General features: G+C 35.0%; 1 protein-coding gene across 1 annotated transcript in view; it reads right to left on the reverse strand.

Moving 5' to 3' along the window:
• Window positions 1–17,521, reverse strand: part of TMEM161B (transmembrane protein 161B) — a 70,856-nt gene that overhangs the window by 46,652 nt on the left and 6,683 nt on the right. Inside the window, exon 2 of the mRNA XM_047088798.1 lies at window positions 1,595–1,698. Coding sequence (XP_046944754.1) covers window positions 1,595–1,698 — 104 coding nt within the window. The remainder of the gene's footprint in view (window positions 1–1,594; window positions 1,699–17,521) is intronic.

Here is a 17,521-nt window from a genome sequence, read left to right on the forward strand (position 1 = left end):
TGCTAATATTTGTCGAAAAAAAACCCATTTTAATTATAATACATAATTCCAATATTAAGAGAAAAGAATTTGGTTTTCAATCTCTGAAGTTTTAGTTTTTACTAGTAAATGTAAGTTTCACAGAAACAAATGGAAAGCAGATTATGTAAGAACAGGAAATTGCCTATACCCTAAAATGAGACAAGACTGCGAAGATCTTTGGAGCCAAAAAGAGATCTGGAGTCTCACTGGAGATTCATCATAAACAGAATCTATAAATATGAATTCTCAGTAGAAACGAGCTACCTTAACATACTTTTATCTAGTTCATTAAATCAGATTCCATTTATTTAGAATGAATGGTAATTTGCCCAGCTGATGTTTATCCTTTCATGATCTATGGAAAAGGGTTTTGATAAGCAAAAAAGTAAACAAGACTACACATTTAAAAACTAGCTACAGATGACTGACTTTTATAAATAACGCTGACAGAGGTTTTAAAGTTTACTAAAACTTTAGTTATTATTTACTTTGCTAATAAAACATATGTTTTTAAATAGCCGTTCTCTCACACATTCTGTGTGGGTGTGCACACGTGCATGCGCCAGCGGTCAAAAAAAATTTTAAGCAGTCTGAATAATATTTTTCTGTATTTAAATGATATGAAAAGAAGCATAGAAAATAAATTCAATAAAGGAGATTTAAGCTTTGTGGATAGAATGACCTTGATCTAATCATAAAAGCTTATTATTTGTCTTGCAGTGTATGAAATCATTAGGAGGATAGGATCTATCCATTGTTTTCTAACTCCAAAAGGTCTAAACAAAAGAAACTAGACCTACAAATTAAGAGAATGCAGTTATTTACTAGAGATGAACAGTTAGAATAAAACTATAGTTGTGGTACCATATCTATAACTTACCTTTCATAATTACACAAGATTTTGGCATGTATTTCTATAGGGCATTTTCCTGCAATTGTCTCATATCCCCTATATTCAACTTCCTTACTTGTGACATTATTTTATTGTACACATATCAGCAAGGCAACTGAGCTCTTTTGTGGAAGGATTGGGAATAGTAGTAAGCTTACAGCACAGTAGACAAAATTAAAACCAGCAAAATAACTTTGACCTCTCCTTGTTAAGTTAAAGTTTAAAATTCTTTGCAGTAGAACAAAGAATCCCTAATTCTCATAATAAACTCTCAAATGAGTCATCAATAATCAAATATATGCTCTCAGTCATTTTCCCAACAATGGTAAAAATATTTAATCACTTCAATTTATAGTCTCCTCCCTGTGTTGACCAACTGTTTAAGGAGGTAACTATGGGAAAAGTGATGTGGTATTTTCAATGGCAATGGACAAAAAGGGACATGAAAGGGGGAGGACTGAATTGTTCACCATGATCCCATTACCTTTGTACTAAAAAAAATAAACTACTAATGTCTAAAGTAAGAAAAATAAGGAAGCTAGATTTTTCTCATAACTTCCCTTTGTCATGTTTTTAGAAAACAGGAATTCACGCTTAACTTCTGGTAAGTCCATCAGTCTGAGACTTGAACTAAAGAGAGATTTCAAAGTACCAGACACAGTCAGCCTAACTTTGCCTTACCTGCCATTACAGAGTAGCCATCGAGCAAGAGAATAGTGAGGTATAATCTTCTGCATGACACTGGCCATCACCATGGTAACGACCAGCTGTATACCTATCACACCCTGTATAAAAAAACAAACAAACAAACAAACAAGTTTAACAATGAATAAATTTAGATTTGAGGACAGTGGTGGAAAACTTTGTATACATTCCAAAAATTAGACTTTAAAAAAGATGAGTTTACAATTAAAATACATTATTATTCTGGCATTTAAGCATTCAAGACCACATGTTTAAACTTAAAACATTTAATCTCATCTCATAATCCTCTACAAAATTCCCCAAGGGTAACATCCATGTTAATAAAAGTTAAATGGGTTAGCATGCACATTTAAAATCAATTCCCAAGAAACGTTCTCCATTATTTACGGGTATCCAAATGAAGTAAAAAGTAGTCGTTTTTTCCATCTTTCTCCAAACTTACTCTATTCAATACACTTAAAACACGAGCTTGGCAAGCTTTAAAAGGAGTATGCCTACCTTTTACTTCTAAGGTGATAGTGAACAATTAAATGATTAAGTGAATGATTAAAGAGCATTAACCATATTAAGTGTGATGACAGAACTGGCCTAAAAGTCACCACTAGAAAAAAAATTAACTCGTGCTGTCATCACCAATTTCCAGTGGGTGGGCCTTCAAAAATGTCCAAAAGCCTCCTTAGTTTATACTCTCATCAGTCCCTCCCTATTCTCTACTATAACGAAGTCAAAACCTTCCCCATCTCCACACTTCCAACCTCCCTCATCTTGTACTCACAAAGAAAATAAACACCATTAAATGAAAACCCTCCCTTTTCACCAAGAAGCTCATAATCATTTGTATCTGCACCCATCTTTTCCTCTACCCTCTGGAAATAAAGAGCATCTTCTACACAAATCCCTTCAAATGTGCTTAGGAGCCCATCCTCCTTTTGATTTTCAGGAACGTCAACCTCTGAATAGTTTACTTACTATATCTTCTAAAATCTCTTCTGTATCTGAATCCTTCCTACCCACTTTGTAACATCTGTAAGTCTCTTTCATCTTTCTGAAACAAACATAACAATGATTTTCCCTCATTACACAGCCCTCCTCCCTAATATTCATAGCTACTTGACAAAAGACTTATTTCCAGTTACTTCTATGTTCTTACATCCCCACACAGTTCCCATTTGACGTTCTGCTTCAGCCCATTCCATTGAAAGATCTACCATCAAGATCACCTCATCTTAACAAATTATCTTTCCTTATTTTAAATCTCAGCAGGATCCCACAAGGCCTACCACAGGCCTTCCTTTACTCACACCATGACAATCAATTCTTCATACTCCTCTTTGCTAGCTCCTCCCTCTATCCAAGCAGTCCAAAAATAAGGCTGAATTCCTACCTCAAACATAATACACCAAATAAGAACATAAAAATATAAAAATGTTTAAAAGAAGCAGTATAGTGTACAGGTTTAAGAGCATGGATTCTAGACCTAACCTGCCTGGGATAAAATCAGCCAACTAACTACTAGTTGCATGACTTTGCAAAGGCCATTTAAACAGTATGTACCTTTATTATCTGTCCTATAAAATAAAGCTATTCACTTAACCTACCTAATCAAGCTGTGGTTATAAATTATGCCTGATACAGAGAAAGTTCCATATGTATGAATACTATTTGTTGTTATTGTCATTGTTATTACCTCTATTATAACTCTTTTGAAGTTTTTATTTTAATTCTGTAAGAAAACTTTTTAAATTTCAAGAAGAGAGAAGGTTTTCAAGAAATGACAAGTCTCAGGGCCCCTGGGTGGCTCAGTTGGTTAAGCCTCTGACTTTGGCTCAGGTCATGATCTTGCACTCCATGAGTTTGAGCCCCACGTCAGGCTCTGTGCTGACAGTTCAGAGCCTGGAGCCTGCTTCAAATTCTGTGTCTCCTCTCTCTGCCCCTCTGCCTCTCATGATCTCTGTCTCTCTCAAAAACAAATAAACATTTAAAAAAAATTTTTTTTAAACTGACAAGTCTCCTGATTGAAAAAAAAAAACCTAAAAACTAAGTTGAAAAAAATCAAATTTCATTTATTATAACAAACTGTGCCACCAACAGTTCATCACTGTAAGAAATGTAGTACTGTGGGGTGGAACGGTGATAGAGGGGGAGGGTGAACATGTGCAAGCAAAGGGTACACAGGAACTCTATACATTTCAATTAATTTTGCTGTGAACCTAAAACTACTCTAAAAAGTAAACTTTATGAATTAAGAAAAATCAAATTTCTGCAATAGAGAATGATATAAACAATGTCAAATGACTGGGAAAAGACATCTGTAATTCACATGACAGAGGGATCATTTCCTTATTAGATATTATAAACGGAGTTCTTACAAATCAACTACAGTAGTCCCTCCACCAAATCAGTGGGAGGTATGTTCCAAGACCCCCTGTAAATGCCCAAAACCTTGGATAGTATCGAATCCTATATCCACAATGTTTTTTCTGTATGTACATACCTACAATAAAGTTTAATTTATAAATTAGGCACAGTAAGAGATTAACAATAGTTAATAACAAAACAGAACAATTACAACAATATACTGTAATAAAAGGTACCTGAATGTGGTCTCTCTCTCTCAAAATATCTTACTGTACTACAGTCACCCTCCTTCCTGTAATGATGTGAAATGATAAAATGCCTACGTGATTAGATGAAGTGAGGCGAATGTCGCAGGCACTGTGACATAGCATTTGGTTCCTACTGACATGACCGTATCTCAGAAGGAGGATCATCTGCTTCCAGACCATAATTGACCTTGGGTAACTGAAATCATGGGAAGTGAAACAGTGGATGGTGGGGATGAGGAGGAATAACTAGTGTACTAACAGACCAAATGCCTAATTAAAAAAAAAAAAAGAGGAAAAATATGTACAGACAGTTCTCCAAAAAAAGGAAGTAAAAGTGGTTCTTAAACAGGACGGCTTTTAAAATGCTTTTTAAACCTGCCTCAACTCTCGTCTTACTGTGGATATTTTACTGCCTTAAATTTTACCAACTGGGTTAAGGTTCAGACCACTTTTATATTCACCTAACATCAAAGGTTACATTTTTACCTTTCTACTTTCACATTTCCTATCACTTGAATTTACTACCCTATTTTCTGTGTAGTTTGTGATAGAAGTTCTGCAATCTCCATACAATGAATGCCATTACAAAGAATTCTTTCAGGCAGAACAAGGCCAAGAAATATATTAGCAAGTATGTCAGAAGGTTGGTCTATTTGAGATTATAGACTTAAAAGCAGAAGATAAGTTTTTAGTCAGGGAAAGTTTTGTGGACCAAGTGAACCTCAATCTAGTCTTTAAAGAAATAAGTGATAGTATCACAGAATCTTCAAGGTCATCTAGTACAATCTCTCACAAATATACATATACCAATTTATTAGAGTGTAAACTCCTTAATAGCAGAAATCATATTTTAGTCATATCTAGTAAGTGTTACAGGTATTAAATGGCATTTCAGAAAGACTGATACGGAAAATATATATGATGGAATGTGATGAACAGTGAAAGAGAGGTATTTTAGCTCAACTCTCTCCTTTTGCTTCAAATCACTAAGCATGATATTGCTGATAGATGCAGAAGTGAAGATGTAAACCATGCAAAGGCAAAAACAAGTATCAGCAAACTGGATTGAGGATAATTAGAAATATGAACTGGGTTTCTACAATGGCCCAGACCAGAAATAATGAAGCTTTAAATCACAGTGGTATCTCTGGTACTGAGAAGAGAAATGCATTCTGATATCTTTGTGCAGAACTCAAAAGTTTATCAAATATAGAGGCAAAGGAAGAATTAAAGAGAACCCCAAGAAAGGCAAACACCGCTCTCAATGTAGTAGCTAATGTTTGACTAAAAAATGTTCAAGGCAAAAATGTAACCTGAACACTATTCATTATGCCACGTCCACTTTTTCTTTCAAATAGATTTCTTTTTTAAATTTACTTATTTATTTTGGGACAGAGAGAGTGCACACGTGGGATGGGGGCAGAGAGAGAGAGAACCTCAAGCAGGCTCCCCACGGTCAAGTGCAGAACCCAATGTGGGGTTCGATCTCATGAAACGTGAGTTCATGACCTGAGCTGAAATCAAGAGTCGGGACACTTAACAGTGTCCAGTGGCTCAGGGAGCCACCAAAGCACCCTGCCACTTCTACCTTTTTAAACGAAGCTAGAAATATTTTCCCAAAAGCTCATCTATATACTGTCCTAAATGTATTATTATATAAGTCAGTCTTCTTCTGACTTTCTAATAGAAGTCAATGAATCTTTCCTAGAATGTTATCTAATTTTTAGGGAGGTAAGATTATGTGGAAATGATTTCACCAAAATTATTACATTGTATGTTACCAGTTATATATTATCAATTTAATAGATTAATACTAAAACTTTTGAGACATTACTATGAAATTAGCAATTATAGTGTACATTCTAGGGATTAATGTGTTAAAGTATAAAAAATATTCAACTCATTAACTAAGGGACACAACAATTTGAAATTTAGAAACAAACCATTCTAAAAATAAATAAATAAAAATGATTCTAATAACCTGCCTTCACTGCCCAACTTAGTATCTAAGTATGCCTAAGTTTTTTCTTTTAATGTTTATTTTTGAAAGAGAACCAGACAGAGCACAAGCGGGGAAGGGGCAGAGAGAGAGAGAGAGAGAGAGAGAGAAAGAGGGAGACAGAATCCAAAGTAGGCTCCAGGCTCCAACTCATGAACCATGAGATCCTGACCTGAGCCAAAGTTGGACGCTCAACCGACTAAGCCACTCAGGTGTGCCTATCTATGTACACCTAAGTTTATACAAAAGCATGATTACTGAATTGTTTAACTTAAAAATAAAAATCCCTGAATATTTCTCATTTTTAATTAAAGACAATGATTAAATACATTTAGCCATAAACAATCAAATATTTCACAACAGAAAACTGTTAAACTGGGGAGAGATACAGTGAGGCTACAAAGTCCATCATGGCTCAAGTCTCAAACACAACCACTGGAATCAATGACTCAAGTAGCCCTAATGCTTTTATTAATGCATCAAAATTTAACCAAAGTGATGGTTTCTGTCTAGATTCATTGCCAGTAGGCCCTGATTCTCTTGATAACTAAAAGTGGGAAAAGTTGTTCGTGAAATAGCTCATATGACCCAAGATGGGTGAAATACTACGGCAACTTAGGTTTCAACTTAAGATAACTTTCTATTATCTATTAACCTGAAGCCATGAAGAGCAAGACAAAGTTATTTGCCTTTAGTCTCTAGAAGAATAATCATTTCAAGTTTTGTCAGTAATCATTTCTGGGTAGGTTTAAAAAGTTCTTACCAAGGAAAATTAAACAACTCTCCAAGAAATAAAATATATCAAATATCAACATTTTATCTTGCTTGTCAATACAGAAAATAAAACTCAGAAAACTGTGTCAGACTTAGTAGAGTTGACATTTTGTTTTGTTTCATTAAACTAGCTCTCCTGCTAACCAACTGAAACAAAGCACATGCTGTTTAACATTAGAAGGCATATTTGCATATATACTTGGGACTCAGACACCCCCAAACGATTTCAAGTATAATCTCCCTGAATAAATTAGAAGGGAGAAAAAGGAAAGAGGATATTACCTATAGAGGCTGTTTTTAGGCAATAGGCTTGAGCAAAGCTAACCTGAGTAAAGCAAAAGGGCCCACAGCAACCAGACAGACCACCCAGCTGACTGCAAATAAGCTCATTAAGCAACCCACCTCAAAATAAGTATAGGCCCTAACTGACCAATTACAACCAGGCACAATTCCTAAGATTACCAAAAAAGGGGAAATTCCAAAGTCCCCACATTCCCTCACTCCACCCTATAATGTGGCCCCTCACCAATGCCTGTGGCAGCCTCTGCTCTATTGTCCTGCCAGCCACTCCCTTGAGTGTATTCAGTAAACTTCTATCTCCTCATGCCTTGGATGAATTCTTCACTGCCTTGCCACCGGTCCCCATCCAATTGGGACACCCCACATTTGGTGGCCCCTCATCTGATCAGAGCACCCAATAACCTTCCTAATTTTTGTCTCTTGACTGTTTACATCTTTTACTGATAGCTAGACATGTTGAGATAGACTTAAGAGATGCTCAAATAATTTAAAGGTACACATTTTGTTATTTCAACCTAGATTTACATAAAACTTCAAATTCACACTTTGAGCACTTAAACTATCTCTGAGCAATTTACAAATGAGGAAATCAGGGTTCAAACAACAAAGATCAAAGTTAGACTTATCCAAAACCCAGACCCTTAATTTCCAACCTAAAGTTTTTTCCACTAAATCAATTCAGCCCATTCGATGAACATTTAATGAGCAACAAAGTACATGCGCTGAGCATTAGATCACTCAAATGCAATAGGGAGAAACAGCAGAGTCCCAGTCACCAATGAGCAGCCAGGGAACTAGGAGAGTAAAGGGACCATTACGATACAAAGTGATGAGAGGATAGGCAGAAGATTCTGAGAACACAGTAAAATGAGAGAGAGAAAGAAATTATTAAGGGTAAAAACCTATGAAAGGGCATTTTGGATGTTAAAGCATGAGTCAAAATCCAATGAACTCAGCTTGAGTGAATGAGCCATCAGTGGTATCTGCTTTAAAACTAAAGGGTTTAGAATGTAACCTAAAGGCAACAGGAAACCCATGAGAAGTAGTATGATCAGATCACTATTCAACAAAAATTGCTAACCCCGCAGCACTAAGATAGCTAAGCTCAGGTATGACAGGAAGAACTGTGCTAAAGTCAGTAGCAGTACTGCAGGTATAATCTCTCTTACTTTGGTGATAAGAACTGTATATCACCATATATTATGTGACAAATTGGTTAGGGTCTCGGTCAAACAATGTGAAAAATGATACAAATCCAAATTATATCACTGTAGAAATTATTTATATCTATAAACAGGAAAAGCAAATAAAAATTTAATTTACAAGTACAGGCTATCTGCCTAACATATATCCAATATCTTGCTGGCTGTTATCAAGAAGTTGGCAAAGGAACTTTGTGTTTCACAGACTTAAATCCCAAATACTTAGCACAATGACATTTAGAATAGTTCAAGGCATATAATAGGGCATTTGAAATTTGTTGAACAACTAAATGAATGGCAACACTGCAAAAGAATGTCTTAACAGAACTTAAAATCCAAGATTATCATACTAGGTACCAAAAAATTAAGACAGTATTGCAGGACAAAATTGGACAGTACTATGAACAAAAGCTAGAGAAACTGAACAAACTGCATATGAAAGTTTCATAGATGGGGTACCTGGGTGGCTCAGTCGGTTAAGCCCCCGACTTCAGCTCAGGTCATGATCTCATGGTTTGTGGATTCGAGCCCCACAATGAACTCTGTGCTGAGAGCTCAGAGCCTGGAGCCTGCTTCAGGTTCTGTGTCTCCCTCTCTCTCTCTGGCCCTCCCCCCACTCACACTCTGTCTCTCTCAAAAATAATAAAACAGCAACAAAAAAAAAAAAAAAAAGAAGAAGAGGAAGAAAGAAAAGTTTCACAGAGTGAAACCTAACATGGAAACTAATATCACAGAGATAAAGAGTAAAAGGGAATTCGAGGCTAAACGAAAATGTGAACAGAGAGTAACCATGCAACAGTGAAAATCTTAGCTCAACCAAAGCAGGCTTTTTGTATTATAGGGCAAAGAATTGGAGGAAATAAAATGAAGACAGAATCTAACATTGTTGAGTCTTCAAAACCAAGAGGACACATAAGATCACCTTGGAAGACTTTTAAGCAAACAGGATAGGAAGATGAAATAATGCCAGTAACATATAAGAAAAATGAGACATAGAAATATATTAATTAAAAAGAAAACCTAAGACTAAGGTAGAAGCAGTTCAAACTAAGAAAAAAAAAAGATAAAGTATGTCAGAAGAAAACCAATCAAACTTTGTGAATGAACATGAAGGAAAACAACTGTAGAATAAAAATGAAGACGATCTCAAAGATATTTTCAGGACATTTTGGTTTGGGTGATTGTAGAATCCTAGAGACAATGTGCATGAAAACTACAGGAACATCAAGCCTCAGGCAGGCCTCCCAAGGACAGCAACTTAGCTACATTCTCAGCTTTTCAGAACACACACAAAAAATGCTTCACTGGTACAACCAATCTTCATGAAACAGACTGGCAATAATCAGGTTGTAAGAATTTTATCAACTAATTTACAGTGAAACATAAACTATCAAGTAGATCAGATGTTAAAGTACACTAAGTGTTCCATTCAATCACTGTCTTAATGATCCTATGGAGGTCAAATAATAAGTAGGCTGCTTGGTGAGTAGTGATTGAGACCAAAAGGCAGCACTGAGGGATAGCTCATTCATTCAGTGCTGAAGTTTGAATATACAGAATAGCTAGGGGGTACAATACTCTCAACCCTAAATAGATATGGATAAATATGTTTAAATCTGGCTAAACTTCTAGACTTTCAACTGATAAAACTGGATTCCAATTGATATACTCTTCCCAAAGACAAAAACCTAGATAAAAACTATTCTATCTTTCAATATGTAAATACCACTGCTTTGGCTACAATCTAGTCTATCTTAGGTCTTGGAACCAATCCATATCTAAGTTCAAGGTTAGAGAATAACTCATATCTTGCATCAGGTGTTTGTATCAAACTCTTACAGTGTTAACCACTCCTGACTTCCACCTACAAATAATATGTGATAAGTGGTATGGTAGAGGTCAGTGCCAGTGTTATGGGAGCACCCCAAGAAAGGCAGTGATTAAATCCAAGTGGGAGAGCTGGGAAAGACTGGTTCACAGAGGTGACATGTGAATTAGTGTTAAAAGGTTAAAGAAGTATCCCACTCTCACACAGAAAAAGAAAAAAGTTTAGACAGATACACCCACCTGTACAGAGAGTAAATGGCAAGATCCAAAACCTTGAGCAATTCCACATGCTTTAGACTTTGATAGGGGTTGCACATAATGGACTTTTCTTCAGGTACTCGGAAATAAGTTCAGGATCTTAAGACTGGAATGAACCAAATCCATTATATATATTTTGGAAAGATATATATATTTTGGAAAGATAACTATGCCACCAAGTAGAAAATTAAAGTGAAAAGTAATTGGAAGCAAAGCGGTAAAATAGAAGCCCTCTGAAATAATCCAATGAACACCAAAAAGCCTGAACTAAGACAGCTTCAAAAACAAAAGCAAAACCAGGAGCACCTGGCTGGCTCAGTCAGTGGAGTGTACAACTCCAGATCTCAGAGTTGTGAGTTCAGTCCCCCACTGGGCACAGAGCTTACAAGAAAGATAGACAGACATACAGAAAGAAAGAAAGAAAGAAAGAAAGAAAGAAAGAAAGAAAGAAAGAAAGAAAGAAAGAAAGAAAGAAAAAAACCAAAAAATTAAAATTTTTAGAGAAAAAAGGGAATTAGGCATAAAATTATTAATTATCTCTGTAAGGGAAGTATCAGCAGATAAGAATAAAACTTAAGCAATTATGTAAAGATTAGGTGGAAATAATGGACAAAATTATTCTTTGAAGAAACTGAGCAATAACAGGAAAATCTGATGGATACTAGAATGGTTGACAAAGAAAATATATTTAAAATATACCCTCATAAGGAGGAAAATAAAACATGCTTAAGGCAAAAGGGAAGGAACCAATGTTGGATGGGTGCTGAATGTTCTAGAGACGGGTTTGTGGGAATTTAATCACTTAAGATTCAGAAATAGATGAGACCAAAGGTGCAAGCTGAAAAAAACTTTATGAGACGTGTCCTACTGAAGAGAAGTACAAGTAGTGTAGAGATGTATTAAATTTAAAACCTGAATGGACAAAGTTTGAGAGACTTTGAAGAATAAACAAACCAAGCTCAGGATCTTGGCAATGTGACTGAGAAGAGGTCTAGAAACTCAGGAAGAAAGGTGTGATATACATGTGGATGACTGACAGACTCAAGCTGGTTAAAAAAAATAATAATAATAAAGATTACTTCTAATAGGTTTAAGGGCTGTATAGATTTAATCAAGATGAGAAACTCTTCCATATAATGCCAAAGCAGGTAAAAGCAGCCTTAAACAATCATTAACAAGCAAGGAGAATTCTTGCCAATAGACTATTTCTAGAATCTTAGGGTTCATTATGTGAGCTACACTAGTCCTTACTTAGCCCCAGCCCTTACAGACAGTTAAACAGGTCTGAAAATAAGAAAAGGAAAACTTTGCTGAATAAACAAAATGAAAATAATCAAAGGGTTTGATAGAAAACCAGCTAAAGAATAAGGTCACCTACTGATTTAATATAGATTTATTAAATGAATCTAATGAAATCACAGATACTTAACTGTTCTGACCTACCAAACAGCAACTTCATATACCTCAAAATAATACTACCAATAGAATTATATAAATAAGAAGGTAAAATCAGAGAAAGAAAACTGTAAAACATAATTACCAACTGCTCTGATTTGAATTTAAGCACATGGGTTTTCGAATTTAATTGCTTACAGAATTTGTTTGATTTGCCAGCATCGTGCTTCACAGCACAAAATGTGCTTTTAATTCTTTAAAGTAAAAAGTATGAGCAGAAATTTTTGCTATTTTCCAACTGAGAGTAAGAAATTTAATGTACTTTAAGGCCAAAAATCAAAAATTCTCAATAAAATACCTTGGTACATCCTTAATATCTTAATAACACATACAACATAGGAGCATGCATGAATTTGATATAACTATATTCAAAAACAACTCCAGACTTATTGCTTAAGATGACGATATAAAACCATTCCCTGGAATTTCATTAAATTTATAAATAAACTTGAGAAGACATGTTTCTTGACATAAATTGGTAAGGCAAAGTGGAAGACCAACCAACATAGGGCAAAAATAGACATTTTCAAAAGAACAGAGGGGAAAAAAAAAACAAACAGAGGGCATTCTAATTAAATACAATTCATTAACTATCTCAACATTAGTGTTGAAATTAACAGCTGTTTATTTTAAAAGATAGTTTTCCAGTTACTTTGAATGAATTATGCAAGATCTTATATAAAGCAATAACTGTTCAGTTGTTAAAAAGTTGATGAAGAGGGGTGCCTGGGTGGCTCAGTTGGTTGAGGTTGAGTGTCCAACTCTTGATTTCAGCTCAGGTCATGATCCAAGCGTCGTGGGATTGAGCCTGGTGTCGGGCTCCACACTGAGCATGGAGCCTGATTAAGATTCTCTCTCTCCCTCAGTCCCTCTCCCCCACTTGTGTGCACTCTCTCTCTCTCTCTCTCTCTCTCTCTCAAATAAATAAATAAAAATAAAATAAATAAAAATAAATAAATAAAAGATAAGTAAATAAAAATAAAAAATTCTCTTTAGGGGTGCCTGGGTGACTCAGTGTCTGACTTTTGCTCAGGTCATCCATCATCTCATGGTTCCTGAGTTCCAACCCCACATTGGGCTCGCTACTATCAGTGCAGAGCCAGCCTCGGATCGTCTGGCCCCCTCTCTCTCTGCCCCTACCCCTCTCATGCTCATGCTCTCTCAAAAATGAATAAACATTTATTTAATTTTCTAAAGTATAATTTATTGTCAAATTGGCTAACATACAGTGTGGAATAAACACTTATTTTTTAAAAATCTTTAAAAAAATGTTGGTGAAGAATGTAGTATTTTTAAAGATGGTAACAAGCCACTTCACCTTTTTCTAAGACATTCATAAATGTTCCATTATAGTACTAATAAGTAACAAATAAAAGGTTCAATGGAAGATGGCATTCTTAAATGTAGTACTCTTCCTTAACTGTATTTTCTGACATTACAGAAAATACCCCTATAGATCTATATCCAAAGAAGCTATTAGTTACAACTAATAAATTTGTATTTAGCATTTATAGATCATCAACTTCAAACCAATTCCTACCCATCCCTCAATATTCACTTCCCTTATAAAACCTTCCTTGTTAAAAAAAAAAAAAAAAAAAAAAAAAAAAACCATATACATCACTCCAAAACAGTCTTTATCATGCTCAACCATGACCAACAATTTATGGATCTCTCCTCCAATGAAACTACTCATCTCATTTCTTGAGCCCTAACCGAACTCCCCGGAAAGTGCCTAACATGGCAGGTTTTCAATATATATTGAATACTACCTTTTAGATGAAATAAAAGGATAAAGCATAAATGTGCCTACTGTCCTTCACTACATTCAATTCCTATGTGCCAAGCACTAAACTTTAGCATAAAAAAGAAAATTATTCACTTTAAGATCAAAAGACAATACACTGTATCTCAGAGAAAGTAGTCTGTTTCTATAAGATAATACTCTCAATTTAATGCAATTTAAGTCTGTGTTACAAATACTTTCTTTTAAACAAACTAAGAACGACAACTTTGGTAAGTACACTAATAAAACGTCATCAAAACAAATTTAAAATAAAAATTTTAGCTTAACTCTAAATTTTAAGCCACACACAAAAGCCAAGAAAATTTAAGGTGTACTCCTAATGGTAACTGTTGGAAAGATGCACTTACTGTAAATATTTTAATGTACTGAATAATTAACCATACTAGAATCAAAGAACTTCTCTGTCACTAATAACAGAGGAGCTAGCTCTCTCTGGGACTCACTCTTACCTACAAAAGATAGGAGTTGGCAAATGCTCTCCAAGTTCTTAAAAGATCTTATTGTTGATGATTGCAGTTATTTTAAATAAACACAATGGATTACTGGCATTCACACACCTACCATTTCTAAACCATCGTCAAAGCCTGTGAAGTGTAGTTACTGTTGATAGGAACAATTATCCCTTCTTCATAAGGATTAAATGAGCTAACATTTATAGGAGACCTGAAAGTAAATCAGAGCTCCAAGCTCTGATGTAAAGGAGTATACCTAGCCCACTGTCCAGCATTCTCCCCTCTGTTAGTGGTTTGCAGGAATTTCTCTCAGGAGACTTGTGAATACCAAGAGTTTTACAATATTATTTTGTTTTGTTTTTTAAGTTTATCTCAGATACTTGGCCAATTCTACCTATTAAAGGATTCCTTTTCTTGATGATCTGAAATGTTCTTTTTCAGTGACTATGAAGAGAAAGAACTATGATGACCTTCAATACTTCTAATATGATTGAGAAGCTCTCTATCAAAATCAAAAGTACTCAATAAATAACAGAATCAAGTTAGAAAACAGTTGTTTAAAGTTTACTTATTTACTTAATTTATTTACAGAGAGAGAGAGAGAGAGAGAGAGAGACCGACCAGGGGAGGGGGAGAGAGAGAGAGAGAGAGAGAGAGAGAGAGAGAGAGAGAGAGAGAGGGAGAGAATGAATCCCAAGCAGGCTCCATGCTGCCAGTTCAGGGCCCAATGAAGGACTCGATCTCACAAGCCATTAGATCACGACCTGAGCTGAAATCAAGAGTCAGATACTTAACCAACTGAGCCACTGAGGTGCCCCAAAAATAGTGTTAGTCTTAACCAACTAATGTTTCAGTTAGTTATGATTTAACATTATAATGAATGTTACCAAAGCTTTCTTATCTGTCCCTCCTGATTAGAAAACAGACTTAGTTTACAATTAATTCTAATTCTAGTTAGCATCTGACCCACCCAACCAACAAAGCTGTCTGGTAATAAATGATAAAGTGAAGCTTCACTGTCCTAATATTAATTAACCTAATACAAGGAAGGGAGAAGACAATAAGCAAGAATTTAAACTTAAGAAAATTCTACTAATAAATGTAACTATTAATAATGTAAAACTTTTCAGGAAAAAAAGTCATGGCTTCTCTTCTGAGCAAGACTATATTCAGAAACAAAAGACATAAACATTCATATTTGAATACATATGCCCATAAATCACAAAGAATTGGAAACATTTTTAATCAATCATTTATACTGATCATAAAAATGACTAAAATCTTCTGAAATGATAAAAATACTTAACAAACATAATGAACTTAATGAAGTCATGATGGAGCAGAATCCTCCAATCTGACTTTTTCTTTTAGGAAAAAAAAAGCAGGAAAGTGTGGCATTGCTTTGCTAGGTAAATCATTGTATTTGGGCAAACAGTGGCAATCAAATGGTGAAAGATAACAAAAATCAGCTAAGCACTGTGTAAAGGGCAGACACAGATAACTACATAAAAAAAATAAGCAATCAGATTAGTATTTCAAAAGGCGTCTACTACTTATCAAAAAGATAAAAGTATCATGTTTATTTAAAAAAAAAAAGCCATAGCCTACCATAGCCTTATAGTGCCTTATTTGTGACATCATATGATGGCAATCTATACTCATATATTTATAATACAGAGAAGAACAGCTTGTTGAAGTTCTTTCTTCATAATTTCTGGAGGAGAAAGGTCTCCCTTTCTCTCTCTAGTGTCCCTTATTATTTTCCATCTCATCTCTTCTTCACAATCCAAACCTCTCTATTTCCAAGAATGTATTGCAAAGACTCATCAATATCATCCAGAGCTTCAACTTTTTTCCCTAAAAGACCTTTATGATAAGTAAACAGTTATGATCAGCTGGAAGTAAGTAACATGGCAAGGTGACTTTTAAAAAAATCTACTGGTAGTAATAACCTTTATCATGTGCGTTGACCATATGGTAGGGAATGCAAGGTACCCTATGATACTATGTTATTTGCAACTCAGGGAGGAAACTAAGTTCTAGCTATAAGCAACAGGTAGTCCAAGTGAAAGGATATGAGCAAGCCAATCCTTAGAAGCCCTCAGGAAAAGAAATGGGCTGAGACAGGCTTTTAGCACACTAGATACTTAACAATGACAAGAAATTCCAATTCATCTCCAGTTCTCTAATTGCTCTTCACCTCATCAATGTTACTACAAGTCTATACTAGAGGCACAATGGAAATTAATACTGTACAGAAGGAGTGCCTTAACTGGATGCAATTAAGGTGGAGAGAATATGAAGGACTGAATTCTTATTTTGAGTGAATGCAGCAATGTCAGACCTGTTTGGCACTTGAATTAGGCTAATCATTAGTGCTATGCATGACAGTAATGATTGATTTCTTTAATAGTATATGAGATGTAATAGAAGTTATTAACTAGATTGGGAAAGACTTTCTAGAAATATAACACCCTAATGTTGTTTCTATAGGAAACTGTTCTGGAAATGACTCCTCTCATAAGTTGAAACCTATCAAATGTAAACAGTAAGACTGGCACAACAATACAATGGCCAAACTGCCTGCGTTCAAGTCAAATTCCACCACCAATAACTGTTTAATTTTGGAAGAGTTACTCTAATCTTGCTGTGTCTCCATTTCTACCTCTGTGGAATAGAGGTTAAAAAAAAAAAAAAAAAGCAGGTAAAAAAGTGGAGGCGGAAAAAAAAAATCCAAGATTAAATACTTCATGAAGATTTAAATGAGTTAATGTAAGTAGGATACATAAATACTTTTACTTAAATAAAATGAGGAAAAGTAAAATTAAATTTCTTACCCACCTAACATACTTCTACTTACCCTTAAAAGACCTAGTCCAATCAATCCTCTGTGAAACTCTTCTTGAAAGACAAATTGAATATTCCCTCCACTGTCAGTCACTTCAATATACATTCAACTAAATGTGCATCAGTGAATATCAGTGATATTCAGTTTCACATATTCAGAATCACAAAAACTTGAGTCAAACCCCAGAGGTCATCTAGTTCTAGTTCAAGCATACTTTCCATGCCATATATTTATTGTACTTTCCCCAAAATCATCCTTATGAGCATGTATGAGCAGATTGGCTTTTCATACTACCTAAAGATTTTTTAAAAATAAATACAACTTAAGACCCTGAGTCTCAACATCAAAGAATCAAAAGCTGAAATGATACCTGGT

This window comes from Lynx rufus, unplaced genomic scaffold (assembly GCF_022079265.1).
Source record: "Lynx rufus isolate CCGP_SWC_20201006 ecotype Redwood Valley unplaced genomic scaffold, mLynRuf1.p SCAF_1, whole genome shotgun sequence".
Lineage (NCBI taxonomy): Eukaryota > Metazoa > Chordata > Mammalia > Carnivora > Felidae > Lynx > Lynx rufus.